Source organism: Columba livia, chromosome 2, assembly GCF_036013475.1.
Source record: "Columba livia isolate bColLiv1 breed racing homer chromosome 2, bColLiv1.pat.W.v2, whole genome shotgun sequence".
Lineage (NCBI taxonomy): Eukaryota > Metazoa > Chordata > Aves > Columbiformes > Columbidae > Columba > Columba livia.
Genome location: NC_088603.1, coordinates 103651786 through 103671700, shown reverse-complemented (window position 1 = coordinate 103671700; position 19915 = coordinate 103651786). Strand labels below are relative to the sequence as shown.

At 35.8% G+C, this 19915-nt stretch overlaps 1 protein-coding gene across 2 annotated transcripts in view; it reads left to right on the top strand.

Moving 5' to 3' along the window:
- The window catches only part of DOK6 (docking protein 6), a 257151-nt gene that overhangs the window by 133479 nt on the left and 103757 nt on the right, over positions 1 to 19915 (top strand). For both annotated transcript variants that reach the window (XM_065053042.1, XM_065053043.1), the window contains exon 4: positions 17975 to 18094. In XM_065053042.1, the coding sequence (XP_064909114.1) occupies positions 17975 to 18094 (120 nt within the window). The remainder of the gene's footprint in view (positions 1 to 17974; positions 18095 to 19915) is intronic.

The window sequence follows — 19915 nt, the reverse complement described above, 5'->3', positions numbered from 1 at the left end:
ACTGAATGGCAGATGTGACAAAGCCTGCAAAAGAATCTCCGACAGAGAGTTTGTAGCATGGATTTGCAACGCCTATTACCAGGAAGAAATGTGAAATATTAAAAAAAATATGCAAAATAGAGAAAAATTCCTCTTTCTTCCTCTTCATCCACTTATTTCTGATCTAGCCAGATGCTTGTATTCTGTGGCCATACCTTGGCACTCATCAGAGGAATTACACATTTGTCTTTACACACTACCTGAGAGCAGATGAACTATGTTCCGGAGCAGGAGTAAATCTATGCCTTCTTCCTCCTGAAAAAAAACACTCATTCAAATTGTTGCATACTTTATATATATATTTATGATAGAAAATAAGGCTTGAAGTAATCTTGGGAAGCCCCCTTGTCCTAAGGAATATAAGCTATATCTATTTCTATGTGTATATGTATATTATGGTATATGTGTGTATCATTTCTGGTACATTGTGTCTTCTTGGATTAGGTTTTTTTGGACGTAATTAAAGGAAACAAAAATGTATCAGGAGGACTCAGGTTGAAAAGAGCATAGCATCATATATTTGAAACCAGAATAAAAACCTGTCTCTTCCATCTTGGTAAATCGATCGCAGCTGTACTACGCATGTGGTAGTCTTTAATTTAATAATTTGTTTTAGGGCCCTCTGCTCTGGTAAGTACTTTGGAAGAGAAGTGAATGAGACTTTGCATTTTAAGAAGTTTTTTGTAAAAACAAGAAAAATGGATTTTATTTCTTTCCTAGGCTTATACTTTCTAGTACCTAACGCTACAAAATGCAATAGTGTACATTTGTATAGTTTCAAATTTACTGTGTTCTAAAGACTGCAATTTTAAAACATTTTTTAAAATGTTCTTGGAAGAAGGAAATTCAAACAAGATGTTTTCCTTGGAAATTCAGGCAGGACTCCAGAGCCTGGTTGCTGTTGTGTAGCTATTATTCCCCAGACATTTAGGCTTCTGACCCCCATCAACATGATACAACTGCCTTTGATGCTGAAGTCATGGTTTCTTCAGCAGCCTGCCAGGCAGACAGGCAAAGAGACGGGTAGATTTTTGACAGTGCATTTAGGTCTTGATGAATCTCCACTTAGTCAGAAAAATCTAACCAGCTCTAAGAATAGCACACTTCAAAACGAATCATCACTGCCTTGAGTGTTATCCTTTAAAAACTTGCCAAAATGTTACCACTGTGTTAAAATGTGTCATCTGCAGAGGGTTATATTTTTCATTGCCTAATGAAGAGTCAATAATTTTTTGTTGTTGTTGTTACGTCTTCATACCTAGATACAACCAGTCTTGGCCACAAGCCAGCTCTGGTCTGTAAATTGTGCAGCTTTAATTTGGGAAGGCATCATGCCTCTGCATATTTCCCATGCTTCTCATTCAATGACAATATTCACACTGCATTGTCAGATAAAAGAAATCTGCCTTACCTCTATTTCCAAAATTTCCAAACCTACTTCTATTTCCAGCATTCATATCTAAGACACAGAGAATGTGGTTATGTTGTAGTGGTTTGACCCTGGCTGGCCACCAGGTGCCCACCAAGCTGCTTTCTCACTTTCCCTCCTCAGCAGGACACAGGGAGAAAATAATGATGAAAAGCTCGTGGGTCAAGATAAGGATGGTGAGATTGTTCACCAGTTACTGATAGAGGCAAAGCACACTTGGGGAATATTAATTTAATTTATTGCCAATTAATAACAGAGTAGAATAGTGATTAATTAAAAAACAAAACTAAAAGCACTTTCCTGACAGCCCTCCCTTATTCCCAGGCTTAACTTCACTCACAGCTCTTCTGCCTCCTCTCAACCAGGGCAGGGGGACAGGAAATGTGGATTGTGGTCAGTTCATGACGTTTCATCTCTGCCACTTCTTCCTTTGCATGTTTTTCCCCTACTCCTGCATGAGGTTCAATGCCCTCAGACACATGGTGTGAACTGTGGGGTTGTCATATGCAGGGACAGGAGTTGGACTCGATGATCCTTGTGGGTCTCTTCCAATTCAGGACATTCTATGATTCTATAGTATACAGTCCTTCACAAACTTTTCCAACATGGATCCTTTCCATCCTTCCTATGGGGTGAAGTCCCTCAGGAACAGAGTGCTCCAGTGTGGGTCCCACATGAGGACACAGGCCCCGCCAGAAAACCTACTCCTGCATACACTCCTCTCCAAGAGCCACAGATCCTTCCAGGGTTCTCACCAGCTGGAGCTTTCTCCAGGGCAGGCCCACCTGCTGTGGCATCCTCCACAGGCTGTAGTGTGAATACCTGTTCCACCATGGTCATCCACAGGCTGCAGGGGGACAACTTACATCACCACGATCTTCTCCAGGGGCTGCAGGGACACCTGGAACACCTCCTTCATCTTGTTCTTCTCTGACCTTGGTGTCTGCAGGGCTTTTTCTCTCTCATTTTTTCCTCACTCCTTATCACACACTCCTGTGCAAAGTTTTTCCTGTATCTTAAATGTGTTTTCATGGAAGTGCTATCATCGATATTGCTGATGAGCTTAGGTTTAGCCAGTGGTAGGTCCATCTTGGAGCTGACTGGAACCGTCTCAGGTCAATATGGGGGCAGCTTCTGGTGTCTTCTCACAGAAACCACCACTGCAACACCCTTCACTACCAAAATCTTGCCATCTGAACCCAATACTTAAATAAAAAAATATTCATGCATCAAGGAACTGTTAGCGAATAAGCAAGTTTAAGATAATCCAATGTGAACGTCTATCGCTTACTATGTGCCTGTATTGGTTTTTTGATGGTTTTTTTTTTTTTTTTAATTGGGACTAGTATTATTAAGGCTCTTGATTTTTATGCACATCTATTTACTTTATCACTCATTCAAACTCCTAATCCTTTCAGTCTGTTCCTCTGGAAAGTACTGGGGTGTCACTGACTCAGTATTAATATGCCAACAGAGAAGTACACAGCTTGTGGACTTCTAGATTGTTTCCTTTATTCCATTAGTTCCACACCCTCCCCCCCGCTTCCCAAAAATATTCTGTAACAATAATAGAAGGTACAATTACTTAACTCATACCAATTGTCTTTTGGCATATTTCTACCTCCTTTCTCTTTGGAACTGGTGTAATACCTCACCTGCTCTCCACAAGTTTGCTGACACCGGCGTGGAAGGCAGCTATCAGCTGAGATAAAAGGGCTTCTGCTCATCTACATGGAATATAGGTCAGATCTCCTGGGATTTTTGAATATATATCACACACTAAAATCATGTGACTTCTGTGGTTCCTGACCTCTCCTGAGAATAGCATACATTTAGTGACAGCACAAAAATTGTGACATTAATTTATAGATTGAATTTGGAGTATTGACAGATGATGTATGGCTGGCTGAGCCTAGGGAGAGTTCAATGAATAACATGATAATTTACTGCTCCAAACTGAAACACCCAATCTATTTTTCATTCTCTGTCACTATTCAGCTTGCATTACATTTGGCTACTTACAGTGTGCAAGGTGTATGAGATTGTTAGCAGGTTAACATTTTCAAGCCTTTGAAACACTTTCGTCACTGAATGAAGACAAGCTGAGAAAGACAGCCTGTGTGAATGAGCACAGAAAGTTTTGTGTGCTACTAATGTGGACTTAACTATGTATTCAGCATGGGATATTCCACTTCATGTACAATTTAGGCATGAAAATTTTGGACAAATTTGTGCACATAAAAAGAAAATAATAATATTTAGTGTTCGCTGTCTATCCATCTACATAACAATTTGAGAGGTTGCTAGAAGTCCACTGCATGTTGCTATCAGCATTAACCCAGCCAAGTAGGCTGTTTAACACTCAGAATGGCAGCTGCATTGGGGCGATTGGTAAAGCTGATAAACTTCCATTTCACTGCTGGCTAGTAGTGAGAACTAAAGCAATTCTTAAGAGTGACCCATGTGTGTGTCTACTACCAGTATATAGTGGTAGAGAAAGATTTATGTGACTGCGGACCACATAACCCTGTGAGATTTTCTAGAGTCACCTCAGCTTCCATAACTGCAGAGCAGTTACTTAATACATTGTTACAGACGCTTCAGTTTTTTAATATGTTTGACAGTATTTTGTGGGGAAACATACTGAAATATGACTTAACTTCAATAACATAGTAAATACATTTTAGTTAGAAATAACTCTAAATTTAAATAGTTCAAATTGTTCACTATTTGAAAATACTACCACATCTATAACTTGTTATGTCCTTGAAATAAAAGTAGAAAATGTGCTCCTTTCAGAAAACTACAAGACGCTTTTCAGGAATTACGTATGGCCTCATAGTCTCTGAGAACAGCATACAAAATTTTCTCTTACCTGAAGAAGTATCCAGTCCTTTTGTGAATTTTGTACAGTAGCACATTTGTCTTTTAAATTATTAACTCCTTCCCAGTAGTTACGCATTGTTTTTACAGTAGTCTTATCAAGACTATATTTTCTGAGAGAGGTCTAACATTATTAAGTCCAGCATCTATTTTTTGAGATTTAACTAGAGCAGCTCATTAACCTCCAAAATAGGGTTCCTGTTACAAATATGCAACAGTTTATTTCATATAATGGTCAAAATTCTCAGGTTTCAGGTAGATATGCAAATTAATCACAAATACACCAATTAGCAGAGATTTCAGGTTCTAAATAGTGTATTCCTATACAACTGAGGTTCTTCTCTTTACAGTAATTGATGATCTTGGGATGAAGTTCCAGTCAGCATTGAATCTCTCAAAGACAGGACTTGGGCCTTTTCCCTGCTAAATAAATAAGAACTTTTTACAGAATGGATTTTACTCTGTGAGTAGTTCCTTTGTCAGTTTGGGATGTTCAGCCTTAAATTCTCTGGACATCTTGCACTAAATCTTTTCTTTTTTATTTATTTCAAATAAGGAAATTTAGTTTATGGCCAGGAAGGAAACTGTGCTTCAGATGTCCAAGAAGCTTAATTAAAAATAAGCTTTGTCAGTCACAATCACCACTCCTCTTAATGTAGCATGGTTTTAAAAAGTGACCCTAAGTATCCTCTCTTCTTCAAATCAATATCACATTAATTGCATTTCAGTCTTTTCTATATGAAGATTTCGCTGAAGCAGGAAAATGTGAACATATTTTCTGTAACTGTAGTTCAAGTACGTTCATACAATGTTATCCTAACCTATACAGAGAATTGAACATTTTAGCTCTAAAAAAGCTTTATTTTTTACATTTTCTCTCCTAAAGCATGGCTACTTTTAAAAGTTTGTTTTTAACAATTCCAGCTGCTTCCAACTGCTACTAAATCTTTCTTGTAAATCTTGTTAATCTGAGGTTAAAACTGTAGTTAATTAATGGAAAAAACAATAGAGGAAAGCTGTTGACTGCAAGGTGCATTTTATTTTTTAAATAGTCATATAATTTAGTATATCCTTTTCAATTTTAGTCGGTTTGGAAACTTATAAAATAGTGTATTAATGTGCAAGTACAGCCAAGTAAGGTGTTATTTATGGCAAAAATATTAATTTACTCCCTCCTGCTGGGAGGAGCTACCATTGCTATGAAAATTTTATATAAAAATACAGGAGAAATATTTTTATTTGGAAACTTCATTGCACTTGTTCTTTATTTTTTTTTTTTTCAATTTGTAAATGTTCCAGAAAGCAGAATAAACATCATATTCTGTTTAAATTTTACAGGTGTTTGGTGGATCAAACTTACAATGTTGTTTGATAGGTTTTCATGACCACGTAGCAAGACAGATCACTATATCTTTTCAAACAAGTTTTGAATTGCTTCGTATTAGATGGATTATTTTTTTTACTTAGTTAAAACTGAGCAGTCACCCATTTCAATTATTCTAGATGCCATGGGGAAGATAGAAGCAACAATTCCGTTCACAAAAATAATGTAAATATTTCTAAACTGTATTCATGCTTTTTTTCTAACAATGCATTCATATAGTGTTCGTGCATGGCTTTGGGGGTTAAGCTTCAGATTTAGTAAAATCTGTATGACAGGTACCGGTCTTCCAATGTCTCAGGAAGATTTGAGACTTACTTTGAAGTGAAAGCTGCATATTGATTAGAATTATGAGGAATCTTGGTCTGCTTCTAAATGATAGAAATCTAGGTCCCTTTACTTTCTGGAAAGATGTACATCTTGAAAATGTGGGGCATTTTTTAGTTTTTCTATGTTTGTATCTATGGACTTAATTTTGCAATGAATTTTTTGTAAACTGCAGCGGCATAAAGTCACTACCAGCTTTTATGAAACTACTGTTTTATTGGGTAGCATTATGGAATGATTAGCCTGCATGTTTATTATCATGTAATGTAAAGGTGGAAAACTTATCTGAAGTTCCTTGCTTTTTTTTTTTTTTTTTTAAAGCCAACCCTTTCCTTAAAAAATATGTGTAATTTGAATGTTAAAATACAGACATAATATTGTTATTTTTCTATTAATGAAATAGTAAAAACTGATCTATTGTGAAGCATCATTTGTTTCTAAACTAGACATAATTAAAAATAACCCTGAATTTAGGAGGAAAAAAATAAGCCTGTTGGCTAACAGGAAAAAATAAAAAAGCCAATTTGGAATTAATGACGTAGAAAAGGGAACCAAGTCTGTCAGCAAGGTGATCTTTTAATCATCTTCCAAATAAGAGCAACAGCTCACCAATATATATTATCTCTGTTTCAGCAAATGAGACGTGCTTTGTGAAGTCTCCCCAATAGATAACTCTTTGAACTGCTGTTGGAAAACAGTCAAATCCATTCAAAATGGTACTTGCTCAATGATAGTATGAATTTGCCTGTTTCTTTAGGAAGTTTGTCTTTGGCCAAACCTCTCAATAGCTTAGCATTTCATTTTAATTTCAAAGAAAAGAAAATCAATCCTGTAACTGAAGTTTATATTCCATAAATAAAACATGAAGTCAATATTACAGCTGCTTTTTTTCTGCCTAGGTTTTGCTATGGATAATTTTGACTGGACCTAGAATTGAAATAATCAAATTAGAGAATGTCTGTGGACATATAAAAATTAATATGGCTAATAAATGTAAAATGAGAGAACATTTGAATGTGCTAATGGACAAGCCTCTAGATAATTAAGCTAACCTATCCAGGAAAGACAGGTCTGTGATAGGTATGTTCCTATAAACATTAATTCAGTAGGAATGACAAAATGTCTTCCTATGTAGCTTCTGCTTTGAATTCTCAAGATCAACAATCTTACCATGGTAGATTTTCTTGAACGTGAAAGGAGGTTGCCCTAATCTTTGCCATAGCTTGCAATCACTTTGCTGAAAAAATGATAAGTGAGTTAAATAGGGTGTCTGACATTTATCTCCTCTATTCTCTCTAGTGATGGGATGTGAATTAATGCAGGAAACTCAAAAAGCCAATGTCATTTCAAAATGTGTTTGCTCAGTGACAGTGTGAATCTTTTCCAAGTGTAGTACCATGTCCATGACATCTACGTGATTCAGGAAGCAGCGCTCCCAGTATATGTCACTAGATACAGCAGCACTCCCCCCCATTGATAAAATGCTGTCCTTGCTGCTGTTACTCATCAGCAATAAAGTACAATCAGCATTATTCAGATATATAACTTCTCTATATTATGTTTGTTTAACAATAATCATAATGTGTGTTGAGTATAATTAGTTTTCTTTCCATATGGCATTGCATATTGACAGTTATACTTCTTGCTGAGGGGTATTTGTTATTTATCTATAGAAACATGACTTAGGTGAAAATGTAGGTTAAGAACCAACTGAGAAGAAATTCTAAGAATCCGATATGTCATTAACTAGTCCTTAAAATGCAATGCCATGGTCTGCATTTCTTGATATCTGGAGTTTTCATATCCTATCAAAAATTGCCATTTTTGCTAAAAAGTAGATATAAGTATAGTAAAAGTTAATAGGGCAAGATAACAATCTAAGTGGAAAGGCTTAATATCTTAATTTCTAAGGGTTTATTTTTAAAATCTGTGATCACATAGTACTAGAAAATGTGAGTAGGAAGAAGCTGGAAAAAGAGTTGCTTGTTTCTGCATGTAATTATGTCAAATTACATTACAGGCAGTTTGTATCTGCGTGCACGCTAAGTTAAGAAATAGTGGTAGCCCATAAATTTTGAGGTTTAAATCATTTTGATTTTTGTAAGGTAGTCACATCTAAAATTTTAGTCTCCTTTTTGAGTTAAATAGATCACAGCATGTAAAAATGTGTATGTATGCTGATGAAGATTACTGTGAATACTGAAGAAATAAATATTGACTTTAATGGATGTTTTGGAGAAAAACTAGAAATTCATAATTCCGAGTAGGCTGTATGTAAAAACCTCCATTCAGATTTGATTTTTGTACTTATAAGCATGATACATGTATTTTTCAGTATAAAGCCTGGGCTTCGTGAGGGATCAAATCAAGGGAATAAAATAAGATGTCAATTTTTCTGATATAAGCAGAAAAAGTTTCTCTCTATGTAGGTCAGTAAAACGCTACTGGTCCAAAATTTCACTATGATTTGTATATCAAGTTTCTTTCATCCATGCTTCAATCTACTATTTTACACTACCGGTTTTGGGAATGGAAACTAATTCATTAATTTTAGAAGTTATAAAGATTTTATCCAAATGCATATGTTAGGGTTTATTATGAAAATGTGAAGAATAGTATGTGTCTGCCTGCCCTTATCTCACTAGGTAAAAGGAGAGAATTATATGTTTAGTTGCTGTGATCCAGCTGTTCTTATGGTCTCATTGTAATACTGTGGGTCCAGTAAAAAAAACCCTGATGTCAAGTTAACTTGTTTTTGAGGAAGTCAATAAACCCCAGGTTACCCACAAATATCACAAAATCAAGAGCTTGTGGGTTTTTTTGCATTTCTCTAAGGCAGCAGAGTTCAGGAGTAGACTGCAGCTTCCAAGCAGGGGGAAGAGTAGCATTTAAGTCAGCCATTTCCTCATTTAGAAGAACTAATGCAGAAAATAAGGAAAAGTGTATGGTAGCATATATATTGTGCTTTTGCCCATTTGTTGAGTACACTGATGCTGATATATAATTCCTTTTTAAACGACAGTGGTCAGTTTTCTTTTCCCTATTGTTAATAACTCATTTATGTTTATAACTGGTTTTCCAGCTTGCTCTTTGCATTAAAACCAGCCAGGAAGAACCTGGGTTTGAATTCAGCTCAGGACATGAGTGATCCCAAAGAGGACTTTTGCCTGGAGTCCAAGTGAGCAACACAGAAAGGAGACCCATCTTTGCTAGTGTATGAACCCAATTTTTCCATAAAGGAATGGAAGTCTACCCCCTGCCTTCTGGTACTGTGGGTGTTTATAAATCAGTTCACAAACCAGCTGTAAATGGGCAACTGGTCACCAGTGAGAATAAATTACAGCTTCATCTTCAGATACTGTTTTTCACTGTAATCAGCGCCCCTGATTTACAAACCTGAATCCTAACCTTTCTGTGCAGTTCTCGCTTTATATGGTTCAAAATATTAAATTTAAACATTCCTTATACTTCTATGATGAGTTGTTTACCCTTAAGTAATGATGAAAGATTTGAAATAAAACAATCTTTCATCAGTGATTCTCCAGTTAACATGGCCTTAAGCCATCATTCAGCAGGGTTCTTGAAGTTTCCAGTGATTTAATCTTGGTATGTTCTGTAAGACTGCATTCATCAAGACTTATTCTGATTTTCTTGGGGGAAAATGACACATAATTGAAATTGGATCTATTTGCTCTTTTCCTGGTTCAGCAAAGGACATAGTTTTGCTGTGCTGAATCTTAAAAGTGTTCCATAGAAGAAAAAAAAAAAAAAAAAAGAAAGAAAAAAGAAAATAAGAGAGAAAAAAGAAAAAATAAAGAATCCTGTTTGCTTAACGACAGTTGGGATTCTGACCTTCAGCTTTAAGCAAACTGCCTCTTCTCAGGCAGCTGTATTTGTATCTTTTTATACTTTTGATCATGTTAGTAGAGATAACAGCGGTGTATATCGAAAACCAGTAACTTAAGCACTTCACAATGGAAGAGAGGCACACTTCACATTTACACAGAGGGTTTTAAATTTCCAATGCACTTAAGAAAAGGGCCTTTTCCAAAAGTATTGTAGGAGTAGACTAAATCTGAAATACTATGAAGTTTTAAGCCAGACAAATGCTATTTCTGACTGCCAATCATGGGGTAGTTGCATAAGCTGATGTGATAGCATCCTCTGTGTGTTATGTTACTGGTGACAGACATTTTTGGATACTTGACTGATGGTGTTTATGTCATTCCCACTACAGACAAGCTGCCTGAGGTTATTTTACTTTCATGCCATTGTCTTTTAATGTTAATAACTGTTGAAACAGGTATGGATTGACAAGCCTGGGGAACTGTCTAATTCCTATGCCAGATTCTTCTAACTGGCCTGTTAGTTTCAGACAAAATGTAAAGGTTTCTTCTATGCTCAGGCAGCTTTTCATAATGATTACTTTGCATTTGAAAGAAAGTTTTAATTGAGAGTGAAACTTTACTAGGAATATTTTTGAGTAGTGACATTCTGTGAGCTTACTGTTCATCTGTTGGACGTACTAATGCTTGATAAACATTCGTGGTATGAGAGTCACTAGTCCACAGCATGAAGTCATATATACAATCTGTAAGAATACTTATAAATCTACCCTCAAGGACTAATTTATCTACTAAATAGCATTTTCTTCCCAGAACAGCATCATTCATTTCTGTAGGACTAATCACTGTGTAAAGTCGTATTCACTTTTTTGAATAGCTACATTAGCACTAGTGTTGAGCAAAGGAGATCTCTTTCTTGTAGATTAATAATTTTTCTTCATTTTCCCATACATTTTCCATTTTTTTAAACAAGTGAAGATCTGTTGCTGCATGAAAACTACCTTCTCAAGCAGCATTTCAGGTGGGAAGCTTTGTTTCCTACTGCTTTAACTTTGAGTAGGGACTGCTAGTCAGCATTGCAGGGTGTTTCTGTAAGTGTATGAGGGAAGGGTGCTCTTCCCCACAATTTTACACTGGAAAGGAGGAGCAATGTAGGCAAAAGTATGTATTATGTGCAACCGAAGTCTATTTTAGGGAAATAGTTTAATGGACAGTGACATCAATATGATAAATATTTTTAAATATTGTTATTGCCTTCAGAAACTTTCACTTAACATTGTATGTGTTTATGTTATAGACAGAATAGTAGATGGTCTAACAGTTGAGTGCTTGTTATTCAAGCTGGTGCTTTTGATCGGACTTGCAGAAATGAAAGGGGAATTGTCAGGAATATGTCAGTTTTCGTATACCTCAATAACTAGATACCTACAGGGATACACAGTTGGATATTTGCAAACACAGGTATAATACATGCAAAAATTGAAATTATCTGAGCTATCTTTCTGCTGTACCTTGCAACATCTGCAGATAAGTGTGGATGATATTTGGCAGAAATGTCTGTTTTAATTTTATTATAACTAATGAATGTGTTTTGGTGATTTTTGAATTAGCTGTGCTATCATTATGCCAACACAAGTTTAAAATAACACGTGGTGGGAAAATAAAAGTTTATGTTTTGTATAATACTTAGACTATATCTTCCCTCAGTTAAAAAAAGTGCATTAGCAAAATATACCAACAGACAAAATTACAGAATAATATGTGTTCATGCTCTGCAATTATTCATTTAGCTTGATTGTTGTTTTATTCAATATTTCCTTACCAAAAAAAAGAAACAACCCTAAAATATCTAAAATTGTACAGAGAAATGTGGGTATGTCATTAAACTGATGGTGTATTAAAATATATGTGTACATTTTAATAACTGGAAATAGTTAAAAATTAATGGTCTTGTGTTATAAAGAAGTGGCAATGACAAAAAAAATTGAGGAAGATGACAACTTTTTTTTTCCAAGGATATTGTCATATTTCCTTTAAAATAATTTGTTACAGACTGAATATATGGTATTTGCAGTAAAATAATAAAATTTAATGGGACATGCAGTTTTCCTTTATGACTTTGCCCTTGCATTTTGGCTCAGTGATTCACACTTATGTAATAGCAGCAGACTCCAGGTGAAACATTCAAAAATCACAGTTCAAGAAAAATGCTAAAAAGTTTCCTTACAGATAGCATTAGTTGAAACACAGGCAAAAAACTCAAAGTCCTATATCTTGTAAAATATCTTCATATAAAATTGATCACTAAAAAAAGTCTTTGTTACTATCTAGTTGAAAGCAAGTTTTAGTCTACATACAGACTCATTTTCTGTTCTTTTACACTAATAAAACTTATGTCCGCATCATTGCTCCCTATCTCTCATTTAACAAAAAATTCTTTAATTCATGCGTGGCCAGTGTTAATGAGTAATACATTATTACACAAAAGAAGCACTGCTCATATGTTCCTCTGAGCTGTGATAAGAAATAGCCACATTGCTTTGCATTTGTATCCGTGTTTGAGTGTGCATGATGTACCCTAAGTAATGGAGACACTGTTAGATAGCATATTTTAAATATTTAGAAAATAAAATTATGTTTGAATCATCAAAGGATGATATATATCCTCATAAAGGACAGAGATTCTTTAAGATATTGTTTTTGATGAGAAATTACATGCCTGCAGGCAATATTGTTATTTTTTAGTGGAAAAAAAAATCAAATAAGTTGCTGCATATATTGTATGTGGTACAGTATAATAGCACATCAGTCCTGTGGGGATTCTATGATTTTTTTTCCTATTAACTTCTAATTAAGGCTGGGTGATTTTTAGAAGAGATAAATTTGCAAATGTGGCTTTTCTGCACCATCTTTCTTTCTTTGTAAACAATATCAGGTCTAAGTCCTACTAATCCAAATAGGTAAGATTCTCCAGTTTCATTCATAGTAGGAATATTCAGTTGGATTTAGACTCTTGTAGTAGTTTAAAGGGAAGAAGAGTCAAACAATCTGTACAGAAACAACACAAAAATGTTTCAGAAAGGAAGCAATCAACATTTTATGTTTATACATTTGACATTAGGGTAAGCTCAAAAAGTGAGGGGTTTGGATTTGCACAAGAATTTTTGTTGTCTTCCTCTAATACTGCGTACATGTTATTTCAATTAAATCCTTGTGCTTCTTTGACCAAAGTGAGTTAATTTTCCTTCATGAAGTTAGAAACCTTTGTTCTTTGTAGCTAGCATGGTCTCAGTTTGAGAACAAGAAGATAACATCCTGGGACAGAGTTAATGTTTTTCACTCTTATTGTCTGAGAGCCAAAGTCTCTGAGATCTCTAAAACTTCTCGCAGGTGTGAGGCAGCTGGGAATGGGGGCATAGATGGGGCAGACCTTGACTGACATCCAGACCGATCAATAAGAATATTCCATGCCGTTAGCATCATGCTTCATATTTAAGGAGAGTCGGGATCTTCTGGCTAGGGACAGAGTTGGGATAGAGTCGAACAGACAGGGATAGAGACCTGTTCTGGTTCTGCTCCATTTCAGTGGAGTTCTGTTAGGAAGTTTCTTTCCTTTGGCCTTTTCCCATCCTGCCCTTTTGCAGAGACCTCTGGGTCTTTCTGCGTTTTTATCTTTTCTCTCTTTGGGATCAGTTATTTGGGACCAAGTGCTGTTTCTTGGGATTGGCTGCTCAGTGCAGATGGAGTTCATGAGGAATTGCATTGAGTATATTTTATTTTATATTCTATTTCCACTTTATATATCTTATTAGTTGTAGTAGTATATTAGTGTTAATTTCTTAATTTATTAAACTATCTTTATGTCAATCCACAAGTTTCTACCTTCCCTTTCAATTCTCTACCCTGGTCAGGGGCAGGGGGGTCAGGAAAGTGAGCAAGGGGCTGTCATGGTTATATTGCTAGCTCAGGTTAAACCATGAAAATTGTGGATCATGAACTGGTTTAAACTGTAAGTAGCAGAAGAGCTTTTCCACTATTACAAACTTAGATTTCTAATACTATTTGCAAGTATTTCATCACCATTATTATATCAAAAAACTCCACATTTATCTTGCTGTGATATTACCTATTTGCAATACACAACCTCAGTGGCTGGAGTAGGTACAACACCAGTTTAATCACCTGAGAACTGAAGTAGAAATGACATATAACCTCTGGCATGACCTAGAAGCTCAGGCAAACTCCCGGAAAATATTGCCAATAACAAGGTGTGTGTTTTCAGATAACAAGTTTACAGATTTGTTCCCAGTAATATTTCTTATGCAATAAACAGTGCCTAATTAAATTCTTCCATCTCTTTATATTTTATCTCACCTTATGACATTTGTATAACAGCATTTTATAATCAAATAACAGTAAAGATGAAAACACAACTACTTTGATTTTATTTATAGCTGTGAAAGTATGTTTTACAGTTTATCATTCAGTCTAAGAATTCATTTATCCTAAAAGGAAACTAAATTTTTCATTGACAACTACCAGTTACAACTAAAAAAGTCAGCATTTACCACCAATAAATCTGATCTACATGCTTTAAAGAGAAGAATTTTGCTGACTGTTTTTTATGGCTTGGTTCCACTGTAATATTTCATCTGTTCCAATATATGCATATAATAAAAAAAAAAAGAAGTGACGATGATATCTATTTTGTGATGTAGTAGCTGTTCTTTGAAATTGCTACTGTGACTGATGCATTTATGTACTATAATTTATAATAAATAAATTTTAAAATTTATAGATAATATTTGTTATCCAGAAACACAAAGCATTCTATAGACTTGCTACAAAACAATGGCGAACTGTTTTATAGATGCACATGATGAAAGGAGAAATATGGCCTTGTCTTTGAAAGGTAATTCACCTGCTTCTAAAGATTTCGCTTGTCTGTCAACACAAAATTTGAAGGCAGTCACTTCCCAAGAAAGCAATAGCTATCAGGATGCATTAAATAAAACTTACTCTCACAGTACCCTTATACCCTTGACCTTCCAAACACATTTGTAGATAAAGTTGATCCTTCTGAAAGCTGACACAAATCCTCACAGTTCTATGGGAAGATTTTTCAGTTCTGCATTGAAACTATATTTTCTGTAGCACTAAGTCAATTGGTTTTGTAAGATACAAAACTTGAGTTCTATGCAATACAATGCATGTTACAGCCTACAGTTTGCAAAATACAGCCATGCTCACAGTAAGATAAGTTGCCTCTGTGTGGCAGTTGGAGAATGGTCTAATCTGGGTCGAATCATCAGTGAAGAAGATGCAGCTTAAATTAAACTGCCAGAGCCAAACACTCTATAAGGCAGTTTCTGGATCCAAACTTTCAAGATCTAGATGTTCCTCTAATAGAGAGAAAACAACAGAGATGAAAACAAAGCTGCTCACAAGAAGCAACTTCCAAGAACAATGCCTTTGTTTGTTTTGTTTCCCAACAAATATGCTGGAAATGTAATGTGAGAATACATATAAATAGAACTTATTTCTTTTACAGAAGAGTCCTGTTTTGAATATATATTGATGTTAAGCTGGATTTATGGAAATACCAGTATGTTTTCCTTTCTCCTTAGATGTTGGTAAAATTAGAAAGGTTAGGTTAGTGTTTATTTACCATAATCTCATTCTACATTTCCAGAATGTACCCTTTCAGTCTGAGTGCTGGCACAATGAAATAAAGTAATAAAATACTGATTTTGTTAAATATGTAAAATGCTATCTCCTGACTATCCTCCAGGAAAAATTACAGGCTTTATACAGACTTACGCATTCTGTCAGTACATACATTGTTCTGCAACACAGAAGGCAGAGAAGAAATTGTGAGAGGGAAGGCAAGGGAAGGAAACATGGGAGCACTAGACTAGATTTGCACAGTCATGTTTACACTACCAGCCTTTTTGCACGGATTCCCCAGAGTTAATCTGTAGCTGGATGTAGATGTTGGGCAACTCACTGGAAACCTTACCTGAGGGAGGCTTGGCTTACCCATGTGCCTATGTACTACCCAACACATCCCATCATGTGTGCTACCAGAATGTGGCAGCATGGCTTGTGGTCCATTTTTATCATCTCCCTGGTGTGAAACCCTCTCCATAGCCAAGTATGATTTATAGGCATGGTTCTGGTTCAACAGATGACAAATATCCAAGGAAAGGGCAAAGGCTGAAAGAGAGGAAGGGAAATCAGGAGGGAAATTTCTTTGTGCATGAGGTGAAAATGAATTTTGGAGGTAAGTTTTTAAATAAATTCATCTTATTCCTTTTAAAAGCCCTAAGTTTTTATTGTCGTGCAGAGATATACCTGTTCTCTCCTTAGTTCCATCAAAAAGGCTGTATCTGTAGAAGTGTTAAGGAACAGTATGCTGTTACCTCTACATTTTCTTCCTACATACAAAGTTAAATGTTATCTGGATAGTATTGACAGAATGTTCTCTCTCTGACCACCAGAAGCTGAGATATTATGACAAACCAACTCTGGGGATCTGTGTCCTGAGACAAGGACTGCAAAAATCAGGAAGGTTCAAAGGAAACCTTGCAACACTCTGGAGAAGCCCGTTCCCAATTGTTTGTGTCCCTGTGACAACAACCACATTTGGCTCTCAGGAAATCCCAAAACTGGCTCTATCGTTTGAGCTGTCTGCCTGGGATTTCAGTCAGCTGATAGCCAGAATAACTCAGGAAAAGTCTATTTATGGACTGTTCAGGGCCCTGAACAAAGGGCGTTACCCAAAGGTTATTGGGGACTTGGACTTGCATGTCTGTCTCCCTTTCTTGTTGAGCAAGTGTTGATGTGACTTTTGATCTATGCCTAACCAGGCGAGAATTTGAGGCCTGTACCAGTTAAGCATGGAAATATTTTTTCTTAGATTCAAATTTTCCCTAATTACAATGGGTCATCATTGATAGATGCTTCAAGGATTGCATGTGTTTTTCTGTCTCTGCACTACATTGGAGAGATTGTCACAAAAGTATTTTCCAGATTTCCCCAAAAATAGTTATGTAAAAACTGTGTTTAATAGAGACATTTCTAGATGTCTGGGGTCACCCACTATTAAAGATGATCAGATAATAGACTGACTGTGACAATGGGTGCTCAGCGTGTGCCTGTTGCCAAGCCTGCTCTCCAGAAAGTTCCGCTTAGTGAAGCTTGTTCTGTAATAAAAGACAGTCAGCCTAGTTGCATGATTTTTGTTAGTTACGGTTTCACACTATGTGAATACCAACTTGAGATGTTGTTTGTTTGACTAATGCCAGAGATTTTGTGAAGTTAATTTTGGGAAGTGGATAGTATGAGGCTGGGTGTGAAGGAGGGGCTGCTGTGGTGTCTCAGGGGTTATGCCTGGGGATATGTCTTGGTAGTTTGCAGATAGGAAGCTCTCAGTTGTACATCAGTGGGATGCAATGGAGGACTCAGAAAGAACTAGGAGGTTTTGAATTTTCATACAAATGTTCCCAAACTGCTCTGCAACCAAAAGAAGGTGAACAGAACTTAAGAAATCAGTTATTCAGACTGCCTTGACAGTCATAGCCATTCAGTACAGCAGAGAAGGAAGTTCTGCATTTGGAGATCTTTTAATACAGTTTTTCCTTTGTTTCTAGAAAATATTCTAAAACCTTTAGAAACAGAAAGTGCTTTAATACTTCAGGTTCACCTGAAGAGCAGTAAAGAATATTTCATATATTACATCTAATGTGTTTTTTTTTAATTGCATTGTTTATTTCAAGAAAGCCTACTAGAAATATACTGCATCGAAAACTCACTAAGCCATTCTCTTTTTTGTTGTCGCCACCTCCTATGCCCAAATGTGGAAATAGAAGATGCAGTTCTAGGAGTGAAAGCCCTTTTACGAGTTCATAAATAATAAGTAATACTTGAGTAATAAGTAATAAATGAGGAACTTTGTACTAATAGCTCATGTTGTCATAAAAACAGTCATTAAGAAGGTACTGGTTTAACTTCACCCCAAAAAAGTTGAGTAAAATGTTGACACTTCTGATTTTTTTTATATTTTTCCAGAACTAGAGGCAGAAGAATGGTGCAAACATCTTTGCATGGAGTGTCTAGGAACCAGGCTCAATGATATAAGTCTTGGGGAACCAGATTTGCTTGCTGCTGGAGTCCAGAGAGAACAAAATGGTAAGTAACTTTGCAATTGCTCCTAGGTCAGTTCTTAGGTGATATCCTGTGTTATCTTTACTTGTGGTTGTTTTTGTGATGCTTTTTACTATTAGCTAGAAGCACTTCATTAATAACTAAACATGTGGATGTGTTTTTGTGGTTCAATCCTATTTTTTCTACAAACAGATATGATTAAATTCAATGCCATATGTCCATGTGTTCATTGCATTCACATTTTCCTGTCACATGAAATGATGATTATGACCTTTCTGGTTCCAGAAACAAGGGCCTCTGTGTGCAGAAATAAAACAGCCACTATTGTTAAAAGGCAGTGATGAACATATCAACACCACTTTGGACTGCAAAACACATATTTGCTTTAAACTCATACCTGCCTTGAATAATGGAGTCAAGGTCACCTAAATGTTGTCAAATACAGGTGAGAAGGGCAATGACAGATGCTAGTCAGCACTAAGCCTGAGCTTGTAAGTCTTCATCTAAAGGCTGTTTGGAACAGAATTTTAGATCAGACACTTCCACAGGAAGGATGCTAGTGGCTGAAATACTCAATAACAAAATAAAATCTGTGATTATTGTGTCATTTAATTTGTATTAATGAACATGAGGGCAGCACACAACGTGCTCATTTATTCCTTCCTAAATTACAGCACTCAATGATTATTACTGTCTTGATGCTTGTATAAAATCTGATAGCATTTAACAAAGTAACAAAACAAAATGCCTAAATGGTTATGAAATATCAGGCCAACTATCATTATAAACAAAATTACGTAATTAAATTATAGACTGGATTGCACTATATTGACTGCAGTGCATTAATTTCATAGGAGAGTCCAGACATCTCCAAACCTAATAAGATAAAACATACAGAAATATTTAAGAAAATTTGTTCAAAAACCAGACATTGTTCAAGTATGATTTAAAAGAAGTTCAAACGTTTGTGAAGCTGTTTGACTGCTCTGAGACATGGGAATTAATTTGTAGTCTCAGATTACTTAGCAAATATAGAAGGGAGAACTACTAATGTTGTAGGAAAGTTATAGTGATCAGACACTGTTCAGAGCATCTTATCTGCTGTATGTTTGTAGGCTATAGATATAAAACTCATATGCATACTACTGAAGAGACAACTTCAATGCAAAGGGAAATAAATCTTGTCAAAAGCAGATGTGAGCAGAAAAATAGCTTGAGATTCCTCAAGCTTTCCTGCAGTGAATTCATGTACTGTCCAGCAGCTTTCAGACTTGGATGGCAAATACTATATTTGTCTTGTTCTTGAAAAAGATCCAGTTATGACCTGCAGAACACATAGATTAGTTCTGTTGTGTAAACAAGTCTTCATTCGATTGCCTTAGTCTAGAAATTAATTGCAGTGATACCAACCAGCATATATGAACATAATTAGCATATCTATTGTTCTAAGTAAATAAATGAAAGGAAACAAAGAGGCAAGCATGTATTTGCTGTAAAAATCACATGAATAAGAATGCATGGAGGGTATCATTAGCCATGTTCTTTTAAACCAAGTGGCTGAATATAATCCAATGTTTGACAAGCATGCTCTGCTAAATCATTAGTTGCAATATCTCAGACGAGTAATTCTCATGCCTATCTGCTTTCTTCCCTCATCCCCTTAATGCACAACCTTGCATTTTAATAAGTACGTTTGAAATTCAAAGTTGTCTCTTTAGTTGTCTTGCTCAGAAACAAAGAAAATTCTGGTTAGTTGTGGGTGTCTTAATCAACTCGGAAGGAGGGGAGAGTACAAAGGTTCTTACTATTGCTATGAAATCTAGCATTTTGTTTGTTTAGCTGTGC